Source organism: Triplophysa rosa, linkage group LG11 (assembly GCF_024868665.1).
Source record: "Triplophysa rosa linkage group LG11, Trosa_1v2, whole genome shotgun sequence".
Classification (NCBI taxonomy): Eukaryota; Metazoa; Chordata; class Actinopteri; order Cypriniformes; family Nemacheilidae; genus Triplophysa; species Triplophysa rosa.
The window spans coordinates 349,046-374,045 of NC_079900.1; the positions used below are offsets into that span (position 1 = coordinate 349,046).

Below are 25,000 nucleotides of genomic sequence, written 5' to 3' on the forward strand. Positions count from 1 at the left end.
ATGTTTCTGTATTTCTTTAATGAACAGAAATAAGGGTCCGGGGCAGATCCTGGTGCCGCGAGGCATCTCACTAAGTAGGTGAGTCACCTCAGCAGTCGGACCTGTGCCCTTGCAAAAATTCCTCTCGCGAGTTTGAGCGAGGACACGGGCGTCACCCCGCGTCGTTATTTTCCTTACTCATCAGTTTAAGGCATGACGTGAAAGAGCGCGAGACAGAGTACAGTACAGAATGCGCGTGTGTGCACAGTGATGGTGAGAGAATCAGAGCGCGCGCATTCACTCTTCCCTTTACTCACCGGATGTTTGTCAGTCATTAGTGCACTGTAAGACAAAAAGTTACGATATAAAATGTATTTAAAATGCTCCAAATTCTCCATTTAATCCCTGGCTGGAGGATACGAGCGGTGCATTGTGGGATAGTGTATAACGTCACAGTTTGGCAGCGCTGTGGGAGAAGGGGGGCACACGATTTATCAGAATCAGAATCAGAAGAGCTTTATTGCCAAGTGTGCTTGCACACACAAGGAATTTTCTTTGGTGTTGGAAGCTTCTAGTACAGACATTCAACACAATGACAATACAATATAATACGATTTACAGTCTAAAAGATTCTAAATTGTGCATATATAAAATAAAGACTATTTTACAGAAAATGGGGGATAATAACATATAAGAGACATTGTACAGGGTAGTATAGAGTAGAATATACATATTAACAGATTGTATGTACACTTGTGCAAATGGGTCATGTAGCAAGTAGAGGTAGTGTTATATACATGTATACATAAAATTCCTGTATAAAAAGCTCCTGTGGTAGGTTGAACTTCCTCAATTGACGCAGGACGTATAAGCTCTGCTGGGCCTTCTTTACAATGGAGTCTATGTGGGACTCCCACTTCAGGTCCTGAGAAGTGGTGCAGGAGCCCAGGAACCTGAAGGACTCCACAGTATCCACAGTGCTGTCCAGGATGGTGAGGGGAGGAAGAGATGGAGGGTTCCTTCTGAAGTCCACCATCATCTCCACTGTCTTGAATGCATTCAGATCTAGGTTGTTTTGACTACACCTTATTTATTTCGTTTTATAAATGCTTGATTTGTTTGTCCTGCTTCGTTTAGATACATTTTCTAACCAAACAAACCCAAATGTACAAAGTTGTTCTAGAGTTCTCTCTACTTCAAATACTTACACACGTTAAGTTGCAGGTTCTTTATTTGAACCAGATTTGAAGTAGTGGTGGTCAGCGGTGTTTGTTTACAAATGAAATGTGTAAAGCAAGAGAAGAGAGAACATCGAGAAAGTGAAATCGAAAGAAAGCACTTTGCATTACTGTAAAGAATCGTGGTGCAGTGAAGTGCCCATCAGTTGTAACCTTCGAAATTCATTCAGAAGGGAACTTGTCGTGGCCAGTTTTGAACATGTATGTTTGGAACTTTCCTTTAACACGGCGGCCATAATTGTTTCTTTCCGAAGTGCCCTTAAGAGGGCGATATATCCCGTTCGGAACGCACCGATATTTTGACCCTCTCCGCTGCCGTCGCGCGACTCCTTTGCCCCGCCCATATCTATTTCCGCTCATGCGCACTGTTGTTCGTATGGGCTCCAGCTGTCGCAGACATGGCGGATCTCTCTCTGGATGAAGTGATTCGGCGTCGAAATGTTAACGTTAGAGGATCCAGTAAGAGGTATTTCTTTCGACACCTTTTAAACAGCAGCCATTTTGAAACGCGGAGTTGTTTTAAGAAGTTTCTATGCGTGCGCGAACCTGTTTATTAGCGCTGTTGTGGCTGGACGTGATGTCCCACCCTCTCCCGTCGCTGATTGGCTTTCACGTCTAAACTCGTGTTATCATTGGCTTTCGCGCTACTCACGGCCTTCATTGCGCTGCTGTTTGCTGCTAAACATTGCTTTCATTTCACTCATTTCTCAGTTTTCACTCATTTTTCAGTTGTAACCGGTTTAAACTGAGACTTTAACTTATCACAGTTCTGCACACGGCTCGATATAAACTACAACTACACGATCTTTATGTGATGCCTGTACCACCTTGTGTTTTTCATATGCTTTGTCGATTAGAATGTTTGGAATGTGTGTGTTTTACTTGTACAGTAGCTGTTTATATTATTTTGTGGTTTTCTGTGTAATTTCTGCATGATATACGCTTGTATTTATGATAGTAAACGGTAGAACAATTACAGTAAATTATAGTTAAAAAAGTACACTGCTGTGGTACTACCTTTTATCAGTTAATTAAACAGAATGCTGTAGTATATATTAACAGAGTGTAGTAATAACTGTAATATACAGTATTGTATTATTTTCATGCCGTGGAGCATGATATTCTCTCTTAAGTAATGTGTGCTCAAAATTGGCAAAAAATGAAATCATTCTGGGATGTTCTAACATGGTTATATAACTTGTGTCTGTCCCACAGGCCCATGTATGGCAGAGGGGCGGTGTCAGTGGGCAGGGCCTTTGATGCCCGTCAGAAGATTGGCACCAGTGATGTCAGACAGAGACTGGGAGTGGGAGGGGCCACAGCAGGTGAATGCCTTGAGCGCTGCATGGTTATGTTTTTAATACCAATTCTCTGACTGCTACTCACTTTTTCTGTCTGTCTGTCTGTCCGTCCGGCCAGGGTTTCAGATAAAGGACGCAAGAGAGAAACTGGGACAGAAAGACGCGCGCTCCCGCATCCGTGGCCGAGGAGGGGCTGCGGGCGCGGTGCAGGACGCGCGGCAGATGTTGAACTCGCGTAAACAACAGCAGACGCCTCTTGCCGCGGTACAGTCTCAGCCCGTCAAACCCACCACCGCAGGAATACCACACATCCAGATCCAAAACACCGCTCCAATCACCACTGCCGCCAGGAACTTTCCCACCAATCAGGGGCTGAGCTCCAGAGTCGCTGTGGCCTTGCAGCCAGGAGGTGGGATTTCAAAAGTAGTAGATGCACGCGATAGGTTGAGCTTGAAGAGAAGCGTGCCATCAACAGCCAATCAGAAAGCAGCACTTCTGAAGATCACCAAAACCATTCAGGTGAGCAGATTATTATAGAAAAATCTAAACTTCTACTTAAAGGCGGGGTTGCCGATTTCTCTTAGCCGTTGTTAATGTTCAAATCACCAAAACAGACACACCCCTACCCCCATCTGTCACTTTCGTCAACGCTCGTCTCGACTAATATCCGTCCTGTGCACTTTACTGCTGATTGGCTACAAGGTTGTTTTGGTACTCGGCCCGACTTTGTCTAAATAAGCGTAATTCGGAAGACTAATTTAAGACGCATGTTAAATGTGTGTGTGTGTGTTCATATTCAGCAGCAGAGGCCGGTGGGAATGACCAGCGGGATAAGAATGAATGTTCCTGCTAGAGAGTCTCAGGTGAGACTGATACGACACATTTTAATGACCGTATTTTAACATTTTTGAAAACGAGTTAAATACTTTTGTGTGATTGTTTTGGAACCAATTAAAGGAGACAAATATTTCTGACAAATGAGTGAGTGTGACTAGTGCAGATTGTGTAGTGTTTGTGATGTTCTGTGGTAGGAGGAGGAGGAGGATGATGATGATTATGATGCTGTGATGCCCAGCAAACAGATGAAGATCACTGCAGCCAAAAACCTGCAGACACGAGTGAGACGCACAATATCACAACACACACACACAATCATTGATTGAGGGTGTTGTTTGGTTGTGTGTATTTTGATGTTGCTTACGTGTGTGTGTGTGTTTAGGTGGGGTCAGGCTCTCTCTCGGCTCCGATCACTAAGGTGGTGAAGAACGACTCTTACACACCAGCTTCAGTCTCTGTGCCGCCCTCTCGTCCAGCTGCCCGCCCCCCCACACAGACCCTGCAGCCCGTCTCCAGGACCACCGTTACTAAACAACCCGCCGCTGGAGACGCCAATGCTCACACACCCGCTGCACAGGTAACACACACTACAAATGTGATGTATAGTCATATTGTGTTTGAAAAGATTCACATGACACTGAATGTGTCAGTCAGTCAATGTTTGTGTGTGTTTGTGTTTTGTAGCCTGTCTGTAGTCCACTGGAGGGCACAAAGATCACAGTGAATAACCTTCATCCCCGTGTCACAGAGGAGGACATAGTGGTGAGTAACACACACACACACTTGTGTGTTCATCACGAGCACATTTCATCTGACTGTGTGTGTGTGCAGGAGTTATTCTGTGTGTGCGGCGCTCTGAAACGTGCACGGATGGTGAAAGTGGGCGTGGCCGAGGTTGTGTTTGTGCGTAAAGAGGATGCTGTCAGCGCGTACAGGAAGTACAACAACCGCTGTCTGGACGGTAACACAACAATCACTCATAGTCAACACCAGCAGCAAACAAATTCAGTCATCATCATTTCACCTGATGGGGAGAACTGCAGTTAACAGATGAATGTCTCTCGTCCCCCCCTCTCTCCTTCTCTCTCTCTCTCTGTCTCTCTGTCTCTCTCTCTCTGTCTCTCTCTCTCCCTCTCTCTCTCTCTCTCTCTCTCTCTCTCTCTCTCTCTCTCTCTCTCTCTCTCTCTCTCTCTCTCTCTCTCTCTCTCTCTCTCTCTCTCTCTCTCTCTCTCTGTCTCTCTCTCTCTCTCTCTCTCTCTCTCTCTCTCTCTCTCTCTCTCTCTCTCTCTCTCTCTCTCTCTCTCTCTCTCTCTCTCTCCCTCTCTCTCTCTCTCTCTCTCTCTNTCTCTCTCTCTCTCTCTCTCTCTCTCTCTCTGTCTCTCTCTCTCTGTCTCTCTCTCTCTCTCTCTCTCTCTCTCTGTCTGTCTGTCTGTCTCTCTCTCTCTGCAGGTCAGCCGATGAAGTGTAACCTGCACATTCAGGGAAACATCATCACATCAGAGCAGCCCATTTTACTGTAAGATCTCCTGCTGTCTCTCTCTCACATACACATGTGTTTCTGTACACTGCTCAGTTACTGTCATCTCTCTCTCTCTCTGTCAGGAGGTTGAGCGATACTCCCGGTGCTGTGGGCTCAGGACAGAAGGAGGGCTCGTCTCGCTCCGGGTCCAGAACCTCATCTGCCCCAGATGTGGATCCACAGACCATCCTGAAGGCTCTGTTTAAATCATCCAGTCAGCAGCCCAACCCCAGCGAGACGCCCGGATCCACGGCCTTCCGCATCAAGATTTAACACACGCGCACACACACACACAAGAGGATGGCTGCTTTGATTGTGTCTGTTTTTATTGTTGGGTTTGGATGATTCACTGATGTTTTTAAATACTCTGTCACAGATCAGTATGTGTGTAATAATACTGGATCAGGTCTGTGCTGGACTTCTGTCTCTCTGTTGCTCTCTTTCTCATTTGTGACTTTATTCTCTAGATATTCTCCAGTAAAGATCTCACTTTATAACGTGTGTTTCTGCTGCTTTGATTGATCGTTTTGTACACATGTAAGAAGAGGCTTGTCCTTATGATAACTTGCCCAGAAATATCTTAAAATATATCAGTGTCATTGTTGTGTCTCGAGACGCACACCAGTAGTGTTTTCTTCTAAGTCATTTTTATGAAAGCGACATAAATATCTGTCTGTGAAAACGGGCCTTTATTGACTTCTTTTCAGCTGTTTGTGGAGCTCATTTGCTATCAAGCGATCACGGTGATGTGAAGATGGACCTAAGCCAGCAGATTTAACTCGTATCGTCTTAAATCAACTTTATTTCATTGTTATATTATCACTGTAAAGATGTTTTGTGAACACGTTTAGGGATCCCATCCGAACTGCAAAAAAACAACATTTAAACAATTATATATCTTTATTTGGAAAGAAACTCGTATTTGTAGTCCTGAAGTAAAATAACTACAGTTTCCGGCGTCGCGTCATGGTTTCCGGTGAGGACAGTGAGTGCGAAAGAAGATGGCGGCGTCCGGCAGCGAGCACGCGACTGTTATTCCAGGAGGTTTTACAGGTATGTCTTAATAAAATGTTTCCAATAAAATCGCTTTTGGGTTTTGGAAGACGCCGCAATTCTTTATAACAAAAACAAACGATGTAAATAAAACCGCGAAATGACCTGATTCAGTATGTGAATAGTCTTACTGCACGGCATACACACGCAAACACACACACACACACACACACGGTGTTTCAGCTCTTTACAGAAAATCTCTCGTGGTTTGTTTGGTTTGTCAGTGTTGTCACTTAAGTTCAGAGAAGAAGATGCTGCAGCTCATCAGCTGTGTGTTAAAGAACATCGAATCCGATCCGAGAAAAACATCAACAGACCTCAAGACAGAACACTCTTCATCCTCAACATCCCTCCATACTGCACACAGGTACACACGCACGCACACACACACACACACACACACACACACACGTCTGGTTTACTATCTCCGTGGGTCAGTCCATAGGCGTAATGTTTTTATACTGTACAAACTGTATATTCTATCCCCTATCCCTAACCCTAAACCTAAAGATCATAGAACACGTTTTGCATTTTTAGATTTAAAAAAAATATTGTTCTGTACAATTTATAAGGTTTTGTGCCCATGAGGACCTCAGTTTTGGTCCCCACAGTGACACGAGTCCCCATGTGTTGGTGTGCATTCAGGTTTAGGTCCCCACCGGGATATACAAACATGAACACGTACACACACACACGTACACACACACACACTCACACTTGCACGCACACACATGTTGGGTTTCCATGTTTTATGGGGACATTCCATAGACACAATAGTTTTTATACTGTACAAACTGTATCTCATATTCCCTCCCCCTAATCCTAACAATCACACACAACTGTCTGCTCTTTTACATTTTCACAAAAGTTCATTCTGTATGATTTATAAGCTTGTTTCCTCATGGGGACAAAAAAATGTCCCCACAAGGACAAGGATTTTGGATATTGCCATCTTTGTGAGGACATTTTGTCCCCATACCGTAGGGTTTACCCTTCCCACGCACACACACACACACACACACACACACACACACAAGTTTGCCAGTCGTCTTTGTGCCAAAGCTTTAAAATGTGCACAGTTAGATTCAAGCTGTACATGGATGCAGTGATGTGCTGATAACTTTATTTAGTAATGTGCATGATGAAATATGATGTGTGTATGTCACAGTTGTTGTGTTGTTGTTAGAGTGTGGTCACAGATATGTTCCAGCAGTTTGGGCCGATCGAGTCTGTAGAGCTGTGTGAGAAACCAGGAGAGAGTAAATCCAGCTCGAGAAACCTGTCCAAACACTTCAGACCTCCAGAGAAATATGTAACGCACGCACTCACTCACACACCTCTCTGAGAGACTCGCATTACACTGACTAATGTGTGTGTGTGTGTGTGTAGTGTTTCAGAGTGGGGTATGTGGTGTTTAAAAAGGCCTCCAGTGTGACCGCAGTGAAGTGTCACCCGCAGAGCAGCCCACTCATCGTCTCCACTAAAGAACGGCCCGTCAAAACCGGCATTCACAGTGAGTCACACACACACAAGTGTGTGTCTGTGTTGTGTGACATCAGATAATGATGAGTGTGTGTGTGTACCTGTAGAGTGGATCGAGCAGTATTCACAATCAGTGATTCCAGGTCAGACTCTGCAAACAGCCGTCGATGACTTCATGAATGAGTTTGACAGACAAAAGAAAGAGGTGACATCACAAACACGCTTAGAAATGCTTCACTCTGATTGGTCAACTGATCGACCTCTGACCTCGGTTCATTTGATTGCCCTTTGATCATCGGTGAGGTTTGTTTGTTAGGAGGAGCGTCTGAAGGAAGAGGTGGAGGAGAAGGAGCAGGAGGAGGAAGAGGAGGAGGAGGAGGGCTGGGTCAAAGTGAAGAAGGGCATTCGTGGCATTAAGGTCCGCCCACACAGCCAGACGGCCAATGAGAAAACGCTTCAGAAAGAAAAAGCCAAGAGTGAACGGAAGGAGCTGGTGAACTTTTACTCGTGGCAGCACAGAAACACTCAGAAAGAACGTAAGTGATGAGTTCCCATGCAGGCCCGTAGCCCACCCCTCAAGTTCGGTTTTATTTGTGAATTATTGTAGCCTAATAAAAAAGTCTACTTTAAATCACAAACGCTGTTACTCAACTCAACTCAACTTTATTTATATAGCGCTTTTACAATTTTCATTGTTACAAAGCAGCTGTACATGAGACACATTGACTACAAGCAAAACAATCAAAGTTGTACCTGCAAAAACAAGAAAAGGTTGAAAACACAGAAGACAGACACACCCACACACAAAACACTCCACACACACAACACGCACACGCACCAACACACACAGACACAGAGACACACACACACGTACGTACACAGACAAGTACGCACACACACACACGCTCAGTGAGAGCACACATTTAGGATAAAGGAGAGAGAAGCACAGGTCAAATATAACAGACTATAAATTCCTATATGCAATATTAATTAAGTAAAACTTTAAGATTCTAAAGCAGCCCCCCCGGTCAGGCAGATAGTGCAAAAACAGTATGCAAACAGTGGCGAGGAACCCAAAACTCTAATGGAGAAAAAAAACCTCAGGAGAACCCAGGCCCAACCAGGGGATTCCAGTTCCCCTCTGGCAAAAGCTGCTGCCTCTGCACAAGCTCCAGAGAACTTGCACAACAAGGCTAAATAAAATAAATAAACTTAATAATAAAATAAATTGTAGTTTAAGATTATCATTAATAATTAATAATCTAATAGCAGTTACATTACAATAGTTACATTAGGGCCAGTAGTTTTTATTTTAAAGTCCCTGTCTGCCGGAAGTTGCGATTGTTTTTACTTCTGTATTTTGAGCATTTCCGAGTGAAATGCAATTTCTGATGAGAAAATGAGTGGGCGTGGCTTTCGTCGTCCTCTGCGATTTGATTGGATGCATGAAAACAACTGTTGCGTTTTGAAATGAAACTGGCAGCAGACTGACAGTTGAAGGGGAGGAGTTAATGGAGGTTCCGCCCAAGCCGTCTAACGTTTGAGATGGACAGTCATTACATGTCGGAAGTGCATTTTCAGATTTTAACTGAAGATTATGAGGGCACATGAATTTAAAAAAGAGAATGAGCCACATTGATCAACTATTTACAATAAACACTGCAATATTTCATGAAAACATAGGCAGTGTCATTTTTAATTTCACTGGGACTTTCAAATGTAAAAATCAGCCACTCAGACTTCTTCAGAGGGCAACCCTAATAGACACACGTAAATAAGTCATTTATATAGAGGGTGTGGACGTGTCGTCACTTTACCGCGTGAACACGCCGGAGCAGCAAATCGCTCCAGGAACACTTGATTCCTATGCAAGTCGTAAGGATCACCATCGAGTCCAGCTGCTTGTAGTTTCAGCAAATGCGTATTTTTGTTTTCTTTGTTTCTCCTATTCTCCTCAGCCATTTTGCTGCGTGTTTTAACACTCAGGGGAACGTGTCCCGGCGGGAAAGTGAGGTCAATGCATACCCTCTATAGCAGTGGTCACCAACCCTGCTCCTGGAGATCGACCGTCCTGCAGACTGCAGCTCCAACCCTGCTTCAGGACACCTGTCTGTCATTATCAAGCAAACCTGAACACCTTGATTAGATATTTCAGGTGTGTTTGATTGGGGTTGGAGCTGAAATCTTCAGGACGGTCGATCTCCAGGAGCAGGGTTGGTGACCACTGCTCTATAGCTTTTCTACCCCTACATCAGTAGGATATCGAGTGGCGGTTTGGGGCCGCCCAGTGGCCATATTGGAAAAGTGCCTTGACAAAAAATCTTACAGAAATCATTTTTTGTGATATCAAGCTCAAATTAAGAAAGATTTTCTCCTGTCTCTGGACAGATCCCTGCTTTGCGTTGTTCTGGGACATTTGATGAAAATAAACACATTTTGTGCATAACATTTCAATATTATTTTTGTTAACATGCCAGCAGACAAGATAATCCAGCACAACATCTGAGCATAAAAAGTCACCAAAAATGAACCTCTTAATTAAATAGTAAATGTGGGGAAGAGGGCAAAAAGGTCCAGTTATTGAGAAAAAGAACCGCCCCCTTCACTAGGCTGGTGTTTCAGTCAGACTCTCTTTCTCTCTGACCTGTCACTCATCCGTGTGTTTCAGATCTCGCTGAGCTGAGGAAGAAGTTTGAAGAAGACAAACAGAAAATTGCTTTACTGCGAGTGCAGAGGAAATTCAAACCCTACTAACACACCATTACCCACAATCCCTTGCATGCTATACTTATAACATATGACATCATCTCTGTTAACACAATCTCTGAAGGCTTTCTGTTGAATTTTTTTATTTGTGCGAGTTTTTTGTACTACAGTTGTTATTGTTCAGAATTAAATTGTGCGACTTAAATAAAGAAGTTTAAACCGCAGTCTCAACGTCTCTAAAGTGTCTGATGTTTAAATCTGAAACATCAACAAAATCCTCATGACAATACTATACTTTTACTATAATAAAAGTATGTTTACATCACCATAGTAATTATTACTGCAGTATTTAAACAGTTTACTATAATAAATCAAATTAATCATAATAATTACTACAAATATTGTTTTCATGTGGCTTCATGCACCATCAATCATGTCATTTTTATTGGACTGTTTCTGTTTTGTCTGTAAATTTATAGTCCCACTTCATTACATAATTTTATCAATTAAAACTCATGTTTAAAGTCATGTAGAAGTTTTCGTCTGTGATGATCATTTCTTCATGCCTTAAAATGACTTGAATGGAACTCTACAGCCTTGCTTCATTTAGTATACAAGGATTCATGAATATGCAAATTAGTTCACGTCACCATCCAATCACATGAGCTCTGTGCATTGATTATAGGTAGGCTGGATTACACTACACGACTTTTCAAATCTGAACCGATGAAAAAAAAACTAGTGTGTGATGTCTAGTTGAAAAAAAATTCGTTCAGATTTTAAATCTTGTAGTGTGTTCCAGCCATTACCAAAATAAGCCTGTTTTATTTCGTAATCTTGTTTTATGGAACAGTCCTCAGGAATATTTTTTTGTAAAGTATGTTCTTAAAAACAACTTAAATATCCTAATTTAACTAAGGCCTAGTCCTGGTTTAAACTAATCACTGTCTGGGAAACCGCCCCATAGACAAATAAGCAACACAGGGGAACATTGGTTTAATATCGAGGCTCTTCGTGCGTGGTGACGTCACAGCACATGTGATCGGTGAGTCTCAGGAAGAGGCGGAGTCTCACAGTGCCGGAAGAGAAGTGCGCAATTGTTTTTCGAGCTCATCTCTCATAGATTATTATATCTCTCATTTAATAAACACGCTCTCTCTCTCTCTCACACACAAAGACACAGAGACAAACACACCAGACAACACTCGACATGGCGCTGAACAGCAATCACCATCCGAACGGAGGAGTTCTGATCAACACTGGAGAAAGGTACGCACGCACTCACACACACATCACATGATACACACGACATCACATAATACAAACAACATACGATAACAAACATCTTTACCATTACATCATAAAATATACAACAACAACACACATTACAATGTACACACGCACACGCACACGCACACGCACACACACACACACACACACACACACAGGCTTTGGTTGACAGTCCATAGGCGTAATGTTTTTATACTGTACAAACTGTATATTCTATCCCCTATCCCTAACCCAACCCCTAAACCTAAAGATCATAGAACACTTTTTGCATTTTTACATTTGTAAAAAATATTGTTCTGTACAATTTATTAGCTTTTGTGCCCATGAGGACCTCAATTTTGGTCCCCACAGTGACACGAGTCCCCATGTGTTGGTGTGCATTCAGGTTTAGGTCCCCACCGGGATATACAAACATGAACACACACACACACACACACACACACACACAGATCATTCTGAGACTTCTGTACGATGCTGGTGATTATATGATGTGATTTTGTTTGTGTATGTCAGGATTTACTCATTGTAAGAACGTTTTTCCACATGCCTAAGAACTGTGTGTGTTTGTTTATAACAAACGTGTGCGTGCATTCCTCAATGTTGTGTTTCATAAGTTTGGATGTTTTTGAAGCAGAAGCGAGTGTTTGTCAATACAGTGTGACATCACTTCCTGTCTGCGTTTCCCTCTTTCAGCATCTTACGAGACTGTAAGAACGTCGAGCTCTCCTTCAGTGATGTCACACCCAAGAACGATGTCTTCAGAGCAACCAAGAAGGGCTCCGTCTACCTCACCCAATACAGAGTAATGCATCATCTAGTCACCCCACTGAATTCTGGGTAATCAGAGCCCAGACTCATGTGTGTGTGTTTCAGGTGGTGTTTGTGAGCAGTCACATGAAAGAGAAGTTCTGCTCCTTCATGTTTCCTTATTACCTGATGAAGAACTGCAGTATTGAACAGCCCGTGTTTGCGGCAAACTACATCCAGGGCTTGATCAAAGCTGAGGCCGGAGGTACGCGCCTTACCCAGCATGCACCTGGCTCTGTGTACCACATCACGATCCATCCATCCTTTTCAGTGGAAAACTTGGGTGTCATAAGCCGATCTGTTTGTGCAGCGCCACATTGAGTGTGTGTGTGTGTGTGTTTGTCAGGTGGCTGGGAAGGTCAGGCAAACTTCAAGATGTGTTTCCCGAGTGGAGGCGCCATCGAGCTGGGACAACATCTCTTTAAACTGGCCAGTAACGGTGAGACATTCAGCATCACCTGTGTCACGAGCCGTCTACTTTCAGAAAAGTATTTATGATGGTGTCTCTACAACACCTGACGCCACTCAAGAAATGACTGTCACTCCATGACATTAACATGAATGCACAAGTCAAATACTTCACAGAAATCTAGTGTTTCTAGATGATATTGCTTGAAGATCTTTTTTGCATTTGATCTGTCAACAGGTGTTTATATTCATGTTTTTGTAATATTGTGATAATACAGAACACCGCGGTTATCACCGTAGGAAATGTGCCTGAGAATGATTTTACACACAACTTCTATCGCTGGTGTTTGATGAATGACTCCGAGATTAGAGAGACGAGCTGCAGCATGACGTGTGTGTGTGCACGTGCGTGTGTGTGTTTTGCAGCATCTCGGCCCCCTGTGAGTTACAACAGTAACGGAGCGTTCGGATTGGCCGGAGGGATGAATGGATATGCGAGTCCCGTCATGCCGCAGCCGTACCCGTATCCCAGCATGCCACAGGCCGGCTTCACCCACCCCACAGGTCACCTGCTCTCAGACATCTTTTAAAGAACGCTCTGTGTGTCGTCAATGAAATCTCCTGTAACGTGTGTGTGTGTGCGCGTGATAGCAGGTGTGTATCCCAGCGCTCCCGTGTACATGCCCCCGCCCCCCCCATACCCCGGACCCCCTCAGGACTGGTGTGTCCCTCCAGGTACAAACACTTTGAGCTCAGATACACAGCACTGATTCAGAGTGGGCGGCTCACCGTTCTCTCGCTCTTCTCGTCTTTCTCTCAGTCGCTCCGGGTAACGCCAAGGCAGCAGAGGCGGCCAGCAGTGCCTTTTACAATCCCAGCAACCCTCACGGCGTCTACATGCCCACGGTGAGATACATCATCACGTCAGTGTTCATGCAGTCAAGCTTTTGTGTTGTTGTTTTCATGTTTGTTCCTCCATGTTCTTCAGGATCAACCTCCTCCATATTATCCACCCGAATACCCACACAAGAAGAACAACTGAAGCACCTCTTCATGATGTCATCTGAATGTGTGTTGAATACACACACGCTTTTATTTCCCATAGACATGTAGACACAGATATCACTCTTAATTTCAGTACTTAACAATTAACCCTTTCTATGATTTCTGTTTCTGCTAACCGTGCATTTCTTTCATGTTGTAATAATAATAAGAATAACAACAATGTATGATGTAATCCAGATATAATGCTTAGAGATTTTGTACACTCAAGATAAGAATGAATGATGTTCTCTCTCTTTGATTCAGAGTGCGTGTAAACAATGTGCATTCTTATTTCTGAACTTGCTCGGCTGTTTAATAAATCTACTTTCATATGAGTAATCTACAAAAACTGTTTTGTGCCCAGACTGAAACTGCTTCACAGTTTTTAAGTTTGCGCTCAGAGAAATCTTATTTTTGCTCAGCGCTGTAAGAGAACAGAGGGACATTGACACTAAACCCGACCTGATCTCTGAGGTTTTTTCGGCTCACGTCAGTTTTCATTCATGAGATAACGGCTGATGGTAAATGAATTCAGAACAAACACTTATCTGAAATATCTGAATGAATTAATGTATCATATCATGAGACGTCAGAAATATTCTAGTGTAAGAAACAGAGGTGACAGTGTTGTCATTTCTAAGGAAGAACTACAATGCGTGAACAACCTGAGAACGTAACAATGAGGTGAAATGATTATTGACAAATCTGTGATCAACTGTGGTGTGCAGAGAAAAAGAGACGATGACATTGTGCAAGATCAGAAGAACTCACGTGTGTAGAACATATGAAGATGTTGATCCACATATTAAAAAAACAGTTCAACCCAAAAATTCATCTTGAAAATGATCAGATTTGCTACTCATCTGTTTGTTGCTCCATACGTGCTATTTTTAAATAAACAAATGTTACACAATTAAAAAAGAATTGTGACTCGTGTTATTTACAAGTCTTGTGAATAATAATATTGCATAAAGAATGGAGAAATATTACTATAGTAGTTTTTACTAGTAATATTAGTTACTGACAGTAAATCTTCAGTGCAGTTCATCATGATGAAATATATTCGCATTAATTTCATCATGACACCGGCGGCGCTTCATTAATATAAACATGATTAACATGATTCTCACAGTACAACGTCAATTATTGTCTTCATTCTAAGCAAATACAAATGGTTCCCATTTCACCCAGATTTATTGTCATATTGTTAAATTGATAGTTCACTCAAAAAAACCTGTCATAATTTATTCATCCTCACGTCACGTCAAACCTGTTCGAGTTTCTCTTCATCAGAACATAAAAAGATATTTTGAAGAATGTTGATCATCAAACAACACTGAACCCCATTGACTTCCATTGTATGAACACAAAACCACCGAGACATTTCTCAAAATATCTTCTTTTGTGCTCCACTGAAGAAAGACAGCTTTACAAACACATCACCAGAGATGATGAATGATCAGTGAGGACAGAATTGAGATGGTCAGGTGAACTAACCCCTCCTGAAGACACCGAGGAACTGTGTTTGATTTGCATTTATTATTCAACTTCCTACAAAACAACAACTCGACATTAATATTTGAAAGTCAGTTTCATTAATAGATTTTCACAAGCTTACACTACAATTCAGTCAACACACACACATGGTGTTCACGTCTCCCAGCCCTTCCCTCCGGGTTGAGTCGGGAGTCGCAGTCCCACCAGTCCGGCCATCTGCTCGGGGTCTCGCTCTCCTCGCGCGTGATACAGCTCGTGCAGATGCAGGTGCACGCGAGTGGATGTCAGCAGACACTGATACGTACACGCGGTGTGAAGAGCGTCCATGCGCTCGCGGCAGTACTGCGCACCTGTCACCTGAAACACACGCGCACACGCACACACGTCATTTACAGCCGTATGTGTGTCACTCAATGCAGCACTGTGTTCTCCACTTGCATGAATAAAGAACAATGGCATAATAACTATTACATAAAACATAACGTTCCCTAAACATACAAAATAAACCTCAAAAGGTTACAAACGTGACACTGTTGAAACTCAGCAGAACTCAATCAAACATTATTTCTTCATTTGATTATTACTGTAAAGCTGCTATTTGTATAAAGTGCTATAAATACATGTAAAAGTCAAATGATTCTCTGAGGAGTCTTGACACACATTATAAAGCCTGAATGTCACGTGTTAGAGAAGCCAAACATGTCAGTCTGTCATCACCAGATCAACTCCAGCACAATTCTTAATCACTCAAAACCAACAACAATGGAAGAGTTTGTTTCTTCAACTTCGTTTTTAAAGCCTTCCAAAAATCATGTTTTTATTGTGTTAGTTATTGTAAATGAATCAAAACATCCCAAGTGCAGTTTAAAATAAAATCGAAATGTTCTGTTTTTGCAAATGAACTCCAGTCAAAAAAGTTCAGTCAAAACTTAAGCTGGCTGTCAACTGAACCAAATCATGGACACAACCCCCAACAACTCACTCAATACTTCCAAATCAAACATTACTTCACGATCCACCTGGTTTTAAAGCCACATCAGCCGAACAGACATCAGAAAACCAGGTTCAGGGATCCGCTCAAAGATTAAGGACATTATCAAACTGCGACAAATTCCGTTTGATTTTCCTCATTTTCTTTACTTTATTTGTTACATTTACTTACGATATTTCTATCATCTTCTTCTGAACTGATTTCTGTGGGCTTGTGTGTAGTGTTGTACATCAAACAGGGAAGATATAACTATCGGATTATTCATGACAGCCTTTATAGCAATCTTAAACCAGCGCACTGATTTATGACTTGAGCTGCATATGCGTGTGTACATAAACAGCCATAACTACCTGATTTCTTCTGAACTGATCCAGCACATATTTATAAACGTGTGTGTGTCTGTAACCGGAACCCTTCATGAACCGAATCTCCTTCAATATACCGCGGCACGCGCGCAGTGGAGAGGTCACAGCCGCCATCACGAACGAACGGATAGACAGACAGACGGAAACAATCAAACACCGAGAAACCGACGAACCACTGGACAGACCGAACCAGTCGAACATAGATAAACCGAACCAAAGAGGGATTCGCAACAAGTCCTTAAATAGTAAAACAAATATTTTAAGAATGTATGACATAGTAATCTGTCATTTGAGAGCCACGTCACCAACACCTGTAAAATTGCGTTTTTCCATTTTAAGAATATATCTAAACTACGTCATATGCTGTCAATGTCAGATGCAGAGAAGTTAATTCATGCATTCATGACATCAAGACTAGATTACTGTAATGCGCTGTTAGGTGGTTGCCCTGCAGGCTTATTACAAAAACTCCAACTGGTCCAAAACGCGGCAGCTCGAGTTCTTACACGTACAAAAAAGTATGAACATATTAGCCCGGTTCTGTCAACCTTGCACTGGTTACCTATAAAGCATCGCGTTAACTTTAAAATCTTGCTTATTACCTATAAAGCCTTACATGGTTTAGCTCCTCAGTACTTGAATGAACTCCTTTTGTATTACAGTCCTTCACGTGCATTACGCTCTCAGGCGTCCTGTCAGTTGGTAATACCTAGAATTTCAAAATCAAGTGCAGGTGGTAGATCCTTTTCCTATCTAGCGCCTAAACTTTGGAATAGTCTTCCCTGCACTGTCCGGGAGGCAGACACACTCTGTCAGTTTAAATCTAGACTAAAGACGCATCTTTTTAATCTTGCATACATTACTCTTCCATAATATAAATCTTTAGAGGGTTTAGGCTGCATTAGTTAGATCAACCGGAACCAAAAACACAACTGATGTACTTGTTGCATCAAAGAGTACAGAACAGTACTCTACTCTCAGCCAGTCTTGTCTCATTGTTCCAAGGTTACCACAGCGAGCAGGATGCAGTTCATGGCCTGACCTGATGGTAGAGCGGAGAATGGGAAGTGGGGACCTGACAAGAGCTGAGATGATAGAGCTGGATAAAGAAGGACGCGGTCTCTTGACATGTCTTCACCACAAAACTTCAAATGCTATTAGATTATTAATGATAATCTTAAACTATGATTTATTTTATTATTAAGTTTATATATTTTATTTAGCCTTGTTGTGCAAGTTCTCTGGAGCTTGTGCAGAGGCAGCAGCTTTTGCCAGAGGGGAACTGGAATCCCCTGGTTGGGCCTGGGTTCTCCTGAGGTTTTTTTTCTCGATTAGAGTTTTGGGTTCCTCGCCACCGTTTGCATACTGTTTTTGCACTATCTGCCTGACCGGGGGGGCTGCTTTAGAATCTTAAAGTTTTACTTAATTAATATTGCATATAGGAATTTATAGTCTGTTATATTTGACCTGTGCTTCTCTCTCCTTTATCCTAAATGTGTGCTCTCACTGAGCGTGTGTGCGTACTTGTCCGTGTACGTACGTGTGTGTGTGTGTTGTGTGTGTGTGTGTGTGTGTGTGTGTGTGTGTGTGTGTGTGTCTCTGTGTCTGTGTGTGTTGGTGCGTGTTGTGTGTGTGGAGTGTTTTGTGTGTGGGTGTGTCTGTCTTCTGTGTTTTCAACCTTTTCTTGTTTTTGCAGGTACAACTTTGATTGTTTTGCTTGTAGTCAATGTGTCTCCTGTACAGCTGCTTTGTAACAATGAAAATTGTAAAAGCGCTATATAAATAAAGTTGAGTTGAGTTGAGTTGAGACATGACAGAAAGATTTCAATAATATATCACTCTTTGATACGTTAGTTTTGAATGTGGAATACACTCCTTTTCCTCACGGTTCTCATCGTGAAAAGGTTGAATGTGTTTAAGTGATTGTCTCTGCTGCCCTCTGCCGGTGAGCAGAAGTGATAGAATTCACACTTCATTTAATTATCATTTCTTAGTGTGTGTCTTATATACGATAACTCACTCTAAACCAATCGATAAAAGCAAAATAACGATAAAATTAAGGAGGTATCGTATACAATTTTGCATAGAATTGACCCTGTTAAGCATGTTTTAGAAAGGTTTAAACTTAACATTTCATATATCTGTAAATTGTGTGTGGATGGAAAAATAAACTATTTTACATCTGTTTTACCATCGTATCTATTCAAGATTATTTTGGAAAGACTTGGAAAAATATATAAATAGAAAATTGGGAAGTATGGTGGAAATTCGTTTTTTTATGTATTTTGTTATTTTGAAAATTATAATTTGCAAAGTAATGAACAATACATTATACAGTTATTTATTATATTAGGTAAATATCATATACATAAAACGAAGTGGGCCTTATATAAACCAAACATTTCGCATTTTATCAATGATTTTAAAATATATGTCATGACATTGGAACAAATGGATAACAAAAAAGCTCTGAAAACATGTAATAGTTTAAAAGCACTTAACTTTCTCTTTCTTTTCTTTCTTTATCTCTGGCAATGTGATGTAGCACTGTTGTATGCATCTGCGCGTGCGCATGGACAACAGCACACCGACAGCGTCACCGCAAATGAAAAGAGATTTGGAGAGTAGCGACGATAAAAACAGAAAAAAGTGAACGTCAACGTTACCCGTCGCTTTTGTGTGTGAGGAGTTTGGAAATACCCACATTTATACAACATTTAAAAATAACTTTTAGTTCAATACGAAGAGCACAAAACACATGAAATATTGCGCATTTGTTGTCGAAATGTCTTAAAAGGAGACTTGTGTAAGGGAGACTCGTGGCCTAGAATGTCTATCAAATCCGAGGCTATTCAATTTCTATTGCATTTTTAGTCACCCAGTCATCTGTACGAAACTCTTGAGTGAAAATGGGAGATTTCAGTCAATGAATGCCAAACATAGACACGGCTGAGGTCCTTGTTCTGCGCTAAAATTAATGGGAAAAAATGATTTGGCGTCACTTTACCGAGGCGCGAAAACCAGAAGTTTAAAAGTGAACGGACCGTTAGGGCGTGTGAGGATGTTCCTGTGAGGAGAAGTGAGTATTGATTTTAATTTCTCTTTAAATGCTGATTTTACCTCACAGTTAAATTAACAAACATCCACGTCATCTAAACTTGTGCACATCATAAAAGTAACTGAGTTGAGTTATAATCTGTCGAGTATATTCTATACATTACCTGGTACCTCACGCATCTGCTAAATGAAGTAACGTTAATGTAAATGTCATTACGAGTCAAAACGAGTTTTTGTAACTGTGCTTTACTGTCAGGTGGATGTTAACTTTGAGTTATGAATGTAAAAAACCTTCAGTGATTCTCCATAACATGTTTAGGTTTCTACACCTGTACTGCAGAAACACATATTCTCATTTGTTGACAGATCATTTCTTCTTCAATCTCTTAACACTGGGAACAATGTGTTAAAATGAAAAAAAAAAAAGATGTCAAATACTTTAGAAAAATATCCCCTCCTCACCCAAACAGTTGGTTTAAAAAATGTTTCCATTTTGGAACTGTGATTTTAATAATTACATATGCATTGTACGACTGTGACGTTTCGGTCAAGAATGAATGTAATTAATACCTTTATTTAACCAGGAAAGGACTCACTGAGATTAAAAATCTCTTGTCCAGGAGTGTCCTGGCCAAGATAATCAGCCGAGTTTGCATATACAAATAGACAACAAATACAACACACGTTACAAAAACCAACATAAAACCAGTTAAAAACAATTACACACCGTTGAATTACTCTCTAAATTACATAGGAAGGACTTAAAACAATTATAAGACACCAAATTTTGTAACTTCATCTCTTTTTGGAGAAGATTCCAGTTAGAAGCAGCAGTGTATTTGAAAGAGGTTTTACCAAGCTCTGTTCCAGCAAAGGGCACACAGAGGTTATAAATTGATTGAGAACGTAATGAATGATTTCCAGACATAGTCCTTTGGATGAGGCCACAGAGATAATTTGGCAAATGACCCAGAATTGCCTTATATATCAACAAATGCCAATGCATTTTTCTCCGAGTTCTTAAGGAAGGCCAAGCAACTTTTTCATACAGTTCACAATGATGGGTTGAAAATTTACAATCAGTAATCTCAGTGCACCATGGTACATCCAGGTAGGAAAGGAGATAAGAAGGGGCGTGCTGGTAGACCACATCCCCATAGTCCAGAACTGATAAAAATGTAGCAGACACTAATTTCTTTCTCACCTTAAATGGAAAACTTGATTTGTTTCTAAAATAAAACCCTAACTTCATCTTTAGTTTTTTGCTCATATACTTAATATGTGAACCAAACTGTAATTTGTTATCAATGATAATTCCCAGATATTTGTACTCTGATACTAGTCAGATAAAGTCGATAAAGAGACATGCACAATATTGTTTATTATCTAAAGACTCTACAATGTCATTTAGAACTTTTAAGACGGCTGAGGTAGTACTATGTACCTTGCGGAAACCGGATTGATTACAAGATAAAACATTGTTCCCATTTAAATACTGTGTCAACTGCTTGCTTACTAATTTTTCCAGAAGTTTTGAAAGAATGCAGAGCTTAGATATAGGTCTACAGTTAACCATTAAAGAAGGATCACCACCTTTTGCTAGAGGGGCGACAAATGCTGATTTCCAGATCTTAGGAACTGTATTAGTTGTTAATGAGAGATTAAAAAGATGAGTCAATGGAAGTGAAATAAAATCGGCCGTTGGTTAAAAAAAACAAAAAACATTTTATTTGTAAGCGCTTTTCTAAATACTCAAAGACACTTTACAAAGAATCATAAAAACAGCAATAACAACATCAAATAGTAAAAACACCATAAAATAAAAATAAAAAAAATAAAAAACATCGAACCAAGCTAAACATTGAAAGCAGTTTTAAAAAGGAGAGTTTTTCTCAATGATTTGAATGTTGAAAGGTCGGTGCAGTCACGGATTTGTTTGGGGAGAGAGTTCCAGAGGGAGGGGGCAGCAACAGAGAAGGCTCTGTCACCCCAGGTTCGGTGCTTGGTCCTGGGTGGTGGAGTCAGGAGGTTAGCATCAGATGAGCGAAGGCTACAAGATGGGTTTTGGCGGTGGAGCAGGTCGGTGAGGTAAGAAGGGGCCTGGTTATGGAGGGCTTTGTGTGTGAGGAGGAGGATTTTGAATTGAATTCATTGTGGGACCGGGAGCCAGTGGAGGTTCTTGAGGACAGGGGTGATGTGGTCACGGGTGCGGGTGTGAGTGAGCAGAGGAGCAGCAGAGTTCTGGATATATTGAAGTTTGTTTAAGATTTTGGATGTTGTGCCATACAGGATGCTGTTGCAGTAGCCGATTCTGGAGGTGATGAAGGTGTGGATGAGGGTTTCTGCAGCAGAGAAGGATAGTGATGGGCGGAGTTGGGCGATGTTTTTGAGGTGAAAAAAGGCAGTTCGAATTCAATTCAAAATCCTCCTCCTCACACACAAAGCCCTCCATAACCAGGCCCCTTCTGAGCTCACCGACCTGCTCCACCGCCACAACCCATCTCGTAGCCTTCGCTCATTTGATGCTAACCTCCTGACTCCACCACCCAGGACCAAGCACCGAACCTGGGGTGACAGAGCCTTCTCTGTTGCTGCCCCCTCCCTCTGGAACTCTCTCCCCAAACAAATCCGTGACTGCACCGACCTTTCAACATTCAAATCATTGAGAAAAACTCTCCTTTTTAAAACTGCTTTCAATGTTTAGCTTNGGTTTAGAATTGACCTGAAATATAAGGTATAGATGTCAAAACTGTTATCGATTCAGTGTGAAGGATGACACGACACTGTGATGAAACAGAGAATTATTCACAACATCTACTTATTTTTCCAAACATTCTAACAATCAAATGTTTTTGGCTTTACAATGAATGACATGTGGTTTGGACCATGAAAAGGTGAAATAATCAAATATTTAAGAGTAATAATAAACTCATCTTTGTGCTGCACCACACAGTCTTCTGATGATGTCACAGACTGTTGAATGAATAATGAGTTTTTATGTGATTCATCAAATGTACTTGATCCAATACACTGAATGTCCTCTAAATAACTGTGTCTTGAGGGCCGAAAAAAGAAAAGCAACAAAGCATTGTCCTTTTATTTAAACATGCCATTAAAACAAATGTGTTTTGCTTGGAATTTTAAATTTTGATCTAAAGAAAACTATTTGATACATTGTTGAGCAAGCTTTCTTGTATGATCTTGCTGAAGTTGATTGGGATAAATTCACCTTAATTCCAGATGTGGACTGTGCTTGGGACTACTTTTATAATAGTTTTATGCCAATTATTAATAAGCATGCACCTTTGAGAAAACGGAGAGTTAAACATCGGGATAACCCTTGGTTTTCAACTTCCTTACATGAACTTATCCAAGAGCGCGACACAGTTTGGGCTAAGGTCAGGCAAACTCATTCTGACTCTGATGTGTACATTAGCAATTAGAAAGTCTAAAGCTGATTATTTCCTTGATAAAGCCACAGAAAATTTGACAAATTCTAGGAAGCTGTGGAAAAATATTAAATCCGTAACCGGTAATAAAAAATCTACAAAGCTTTCCCCTAGTATAATGGCAGACTCTACCAAAATTACAGATAAATTGGAAATCCTAAATAGTTTTAACCGTCATTTTATTGCTTCAGGGTCTTTATTTCGAATTAGTAATGATATGAATTCCGAGATGGAATTCCTTGGAGCTGAACGTAAAGCTTGGACAAGGGAGTTTGTTTTCCAACAAATTACTCTCTCTGATGTTTGTTCCGCTTTAAAAGAATTAAATGTGAATAAATCACCAGGTCCTGATCATATTTCCCCATTATTTTTCATTATATCATTATTATATCATTTGTTGTGGGACCGGGAGCCAGTGGAGGTTCTTGAGGACAGGGGTGATGTGGTCACGGGTGCGGGTGTGAGTGAGCAGACGAGCAGCAGAGTTCTGGATATATTGAACTTTGTTTAAGATTTTGGATGTTGTGCCATACAGGATGCGATTGCAGTAGTGGATTCTGGAGGTGATGAAGGCGTGGATGAGGGTTTCTGCAGCAGAGAAGGAGAGTGATGGGCGGAGTCGGGCGATGTTTTTGAGGAGAAAAAAGGCAGTTAAATGATATAATAATGATATAATGAAAAATAATGGGGAAATATGATCAGGACCTGGTGATTTATTCACATTTAATTCTTTTAAAGCGGAACAAACATCAGAGAGAGTAATTTGTTGGAAAACAAACTCCCTTGTCCAAGCTTTACGTTCAGCTCCAAGGAATTCCATCTCGGAATTCATATCATTACTAATTCGAAATAAAGACCCTGAAGCAATAAAATGACGGTTAAAACTATTTAGGATTTCCAATTTATCTGTAATTTTGGTAGAGTCTGCCATTATACTAGGGGAAAGCTTTGTAGATTTTTTATTACCGGTTACGGATTTAATATTTTTCCACAGCTTCCTAGAATTTGTCAAATTTTCTGTGGCTTTATCAAGGAAATAATCAGCTTTAGACTTTCTAATTGCTAATGTACACATCAGAGTCAGAATGAGTTTGCCTGACCTTAGCCCAAACTGTGTCGCGCTCTTGGATAAGTTCATGTAAGGAAGTTGAAAACCAAGGGTTATCCCGATGTTTAACTCTCCGTTTTCTCAAAGGTGCATGCTTATTAATAATTGGCATAAAACTATTATAAAAGTAGTCCCAAGCACAGTCCACATCTGGAATTAAGGTGAATTTATCCCAATCAACTTCAGCAAGATCATACAAGAAAGCTTGCTCAACAATGTATCAAATAGTTTTCTTTAGATCAAAATTTAAAATTCCAAGCAAAACACATTTGTTTTAATGGCATGTTTAAATAAAAGGACAATGCTTTGTTGCTTTTCTTTTTTCGGCCCTCAAGACACAGTTATTTAGAGGACATTCAGTGTATTGGATCAAGTACATTTGATGAATCACATAAAAACTCATTATTCATTCAACAGTCTGTGACATCATCAGAAGACTGTGTGGTGCAGCACAAAGATGAGTTTATTATTACTCTTAAATATTTGATTATTTCACCTTTTCATGGTCCAAACCACATGTCATTCATTGTAAAGCCAAAAACATTTGATTGTTAGAATGTTTGGAAAAATAAGTAGATGTTGTGAATAATTCTCTGTTTCATCACAGTGTCGTGTCATCCTTCACACTGAATCGATAACAGTTTTGACATCTATACCTTATATTTCAGGTCAATTCTAAACCCTGAGGGACAATTTTTCTCTATATTGACATTTCTACACAATATTTAAAGCACACAATCAGAAATGTGTGTTTGCTGAGCGTGTTGATGATTTGAAATGAAAAGTTGGATATCACAGGGTTTTATTTAATCACTAGTACAAAACAATGGAAATAGGGCGGTGACTGGGGTGTCGTATATTAGCCATAT

The 25,000-nt window shown here is 40.9% G+C and overlaps 4 protein-coding genes and 1 non-coding gene across 5 annotated transcripts; 3 read left to right on the plus strand and 2 right to left on the minus strand.

Annotated features, from left to right (window-relative positions):
* Positions 1–39: 39 nt before the first annotated feature.
* LOC130562314 (U12 minor spliceosomal RNA) lies at positions 40–194 on the minus strand. Its single transcript, XR_008963925.1, has one exon. It is a non-coding gene; the product is annotated as a U12 minor spliceosomal RNA (small nuclear RNA).
* Positions 195–1,580: 1,386 nt separating this feature from the next.
* Positions 1,581–5,563, plus strand: poldip3 (polymerase (DNA-directed), delta interacting protein 3). The gene is made up of 10 exons (XM_057345268.1): positions 1,581–1,683; positions 2,433–2,542; positions 2,637–3,037; positions 3,322–3,381; positions 3,550–3,636; positions 3,738–3,932; positions 4,040–4,117; positions 4,187–4,316; positions 4,805–4,871; positions 4,958–5,563. The coding sequence occupies exons 1-10, from the start codon at positions 1,616–1,618 to the stop codon at positions 5,145–5,147; spliced, it is 1,386 nt and encodes a 461-aa protein (XP_057201251.1). The 5' UTR covers positions 1,581–1,615; the 3' UTR covers positions 5,148–5,563.
* A 252-nt stretch (positions 5,564–5,815) lies between these two features.
* rrp7a (ribosomal RNA processing 7 homolog A) lies at positions 5,816–10,367 on the plus strand. Its single transcript, XM_057345311.1, has 7 exons — positions 5,816–5,927; positions 6,152–6,294; positions 7,114–7,239; positions 7,317–7,440; positions 7,517–7,614; positions 7,726–7,945; positions 10,078–10,367. Exons 1-7 carry the CDS (start codon positions 5,876–5,878, stop codon positions 10,161–10,163), a joined length of 849 nt encoding a protein of 282 aa, XP_057201294.1. The 5' UTR covers positions 5,816–5,875; the 3' UTR covers positions 10,164–10,367.
* Positions 10,368–11,164: 797 nt separating this feature from the next.
* wbp2nl (WBP2 N-terminal like) lies at positions 11,165–13,999 on the plus strand. Its single transcript, XM_057345322.1, has 8 exons — positions 11,165–11,384; positions 12,099–12,207; positions 12,279–12,417; positions 12,559–12,651; positions 13,047–13,184; positions 13,275–13,355; positions 13,441–13,526; positions 13,609–13,999. The coding sequence occupies exons 1-8, from the start codon at positions 11,326–11,328 to the stop codon at positions 13,660–13,662; spliced, it is 759 nt and encodes a 252-aa protein (XP_057201305.1). The 5' UTR covers positions 11,165–11,325; the 3' UTR covers positions 13,663–13,999.
* Positions 14,000–14,668: 669 nt separating this feature from the next.
* Positions 14,669–16,662, minus strand: fmc1 (formation of mitochondrial complex V assembly factor 1 homolog). Its single transcript, XM_057345347.1, has 2 exons — positions 16,503–16,662; positions 14,669–15,518 (listed from the first exon to the last, which is right to left on the minus strand). The coding sequence occupies exons 1-2, from the start codon at positions 16,629–16,631 to the stop codon at positions 15,315–15,317; spliced, it is 333 nt and encodes a 110-aa protein (XP_057201330.1). The 5' UTR covers positions 16,632–16,662; the 3' UTR covers positions 14,669–15,314.
* Positions 16,663–25,000: the final 8,338 nt, after the last annotated feature.

Bases quoted from the DNA above. Each gene is read 5' to 3' on its own strand.
- poldip3 (XM_057345268.1), top strand. From the start codon at position 1,616: ATGGCGGATCTCTCTCTGGATGAAGTGATTCGGCGTCGAAATGTTAAC. The intron at 1,684-2,432 runs GTATTTCTTTCG...TCTGTCCCACAG, and splicing joins GTTAGAGGATCCAGTAAGAG to GCCCATGTATGGCAGAGGGG. The intron at 3,933-4,039 runs GTAACACACACT...TGTGTTTTGTAG, and splicing joins CTCACACACCCGCTGCACAG to CCTGTCTGTAGTCCACTGGA.
- rrp7a (XM_057345311.1), top strand. From the start codon at position 5,876: ATGGCGGCGTCCGGCAGCGAGCACGCGACTGTTATTCCAGGAGGTTTT. The intron at 7,615-7,725 runs GTGACATCACAA...TTTGTTTGTTAG, and splicing joins TTGACAGACAAAAGAAAGAG to GAGGAGCGTCTGAAGGAAGA. The intron at 7,946-10,077 runs GTAAGTGATGAG...CGTGTGTTTCAG, and splicing joins CAGAAACACTCAGAAAGAAC to ATCTCGCTGAGCTGAGGAAG.
- wbp2nl (XM_057345322.1), top strand. From the start codon at position 11,326: ATGGCGCTGAACAGCAATCACCATCCGAACGGAGGAGTTCTGATCAAC. The intron at 11,385-12,098 runs GTACGCACGCAC...TCCCTCTTTCAG, and splicing joins CTGATCAACACTGGAGAAAG to CATCTTACGAGACTGTAAGA. The intron at 13,527-13,608 runs GTGAGATACATC...CATGTTCTTCAG, and splicing joins ACGGCGTCTACATGCCCACG to GATCAACCTCCTCCATATTA.
- fmc1 (XM_057345347.1), bottom strand. From the start codon at position 16,631: ATGGCGGCTGTGACCTCTCCACTGCGCGCGTGCCGCGGTATATTGAAG. The intron at 15,519-16,502 runs GTAGTTATGGCT...CGTGTGTTTCAG, and splicing joins ATCAGTTCAGAAGAAATCAG to GTGACAGGTGCGCAGTACTG.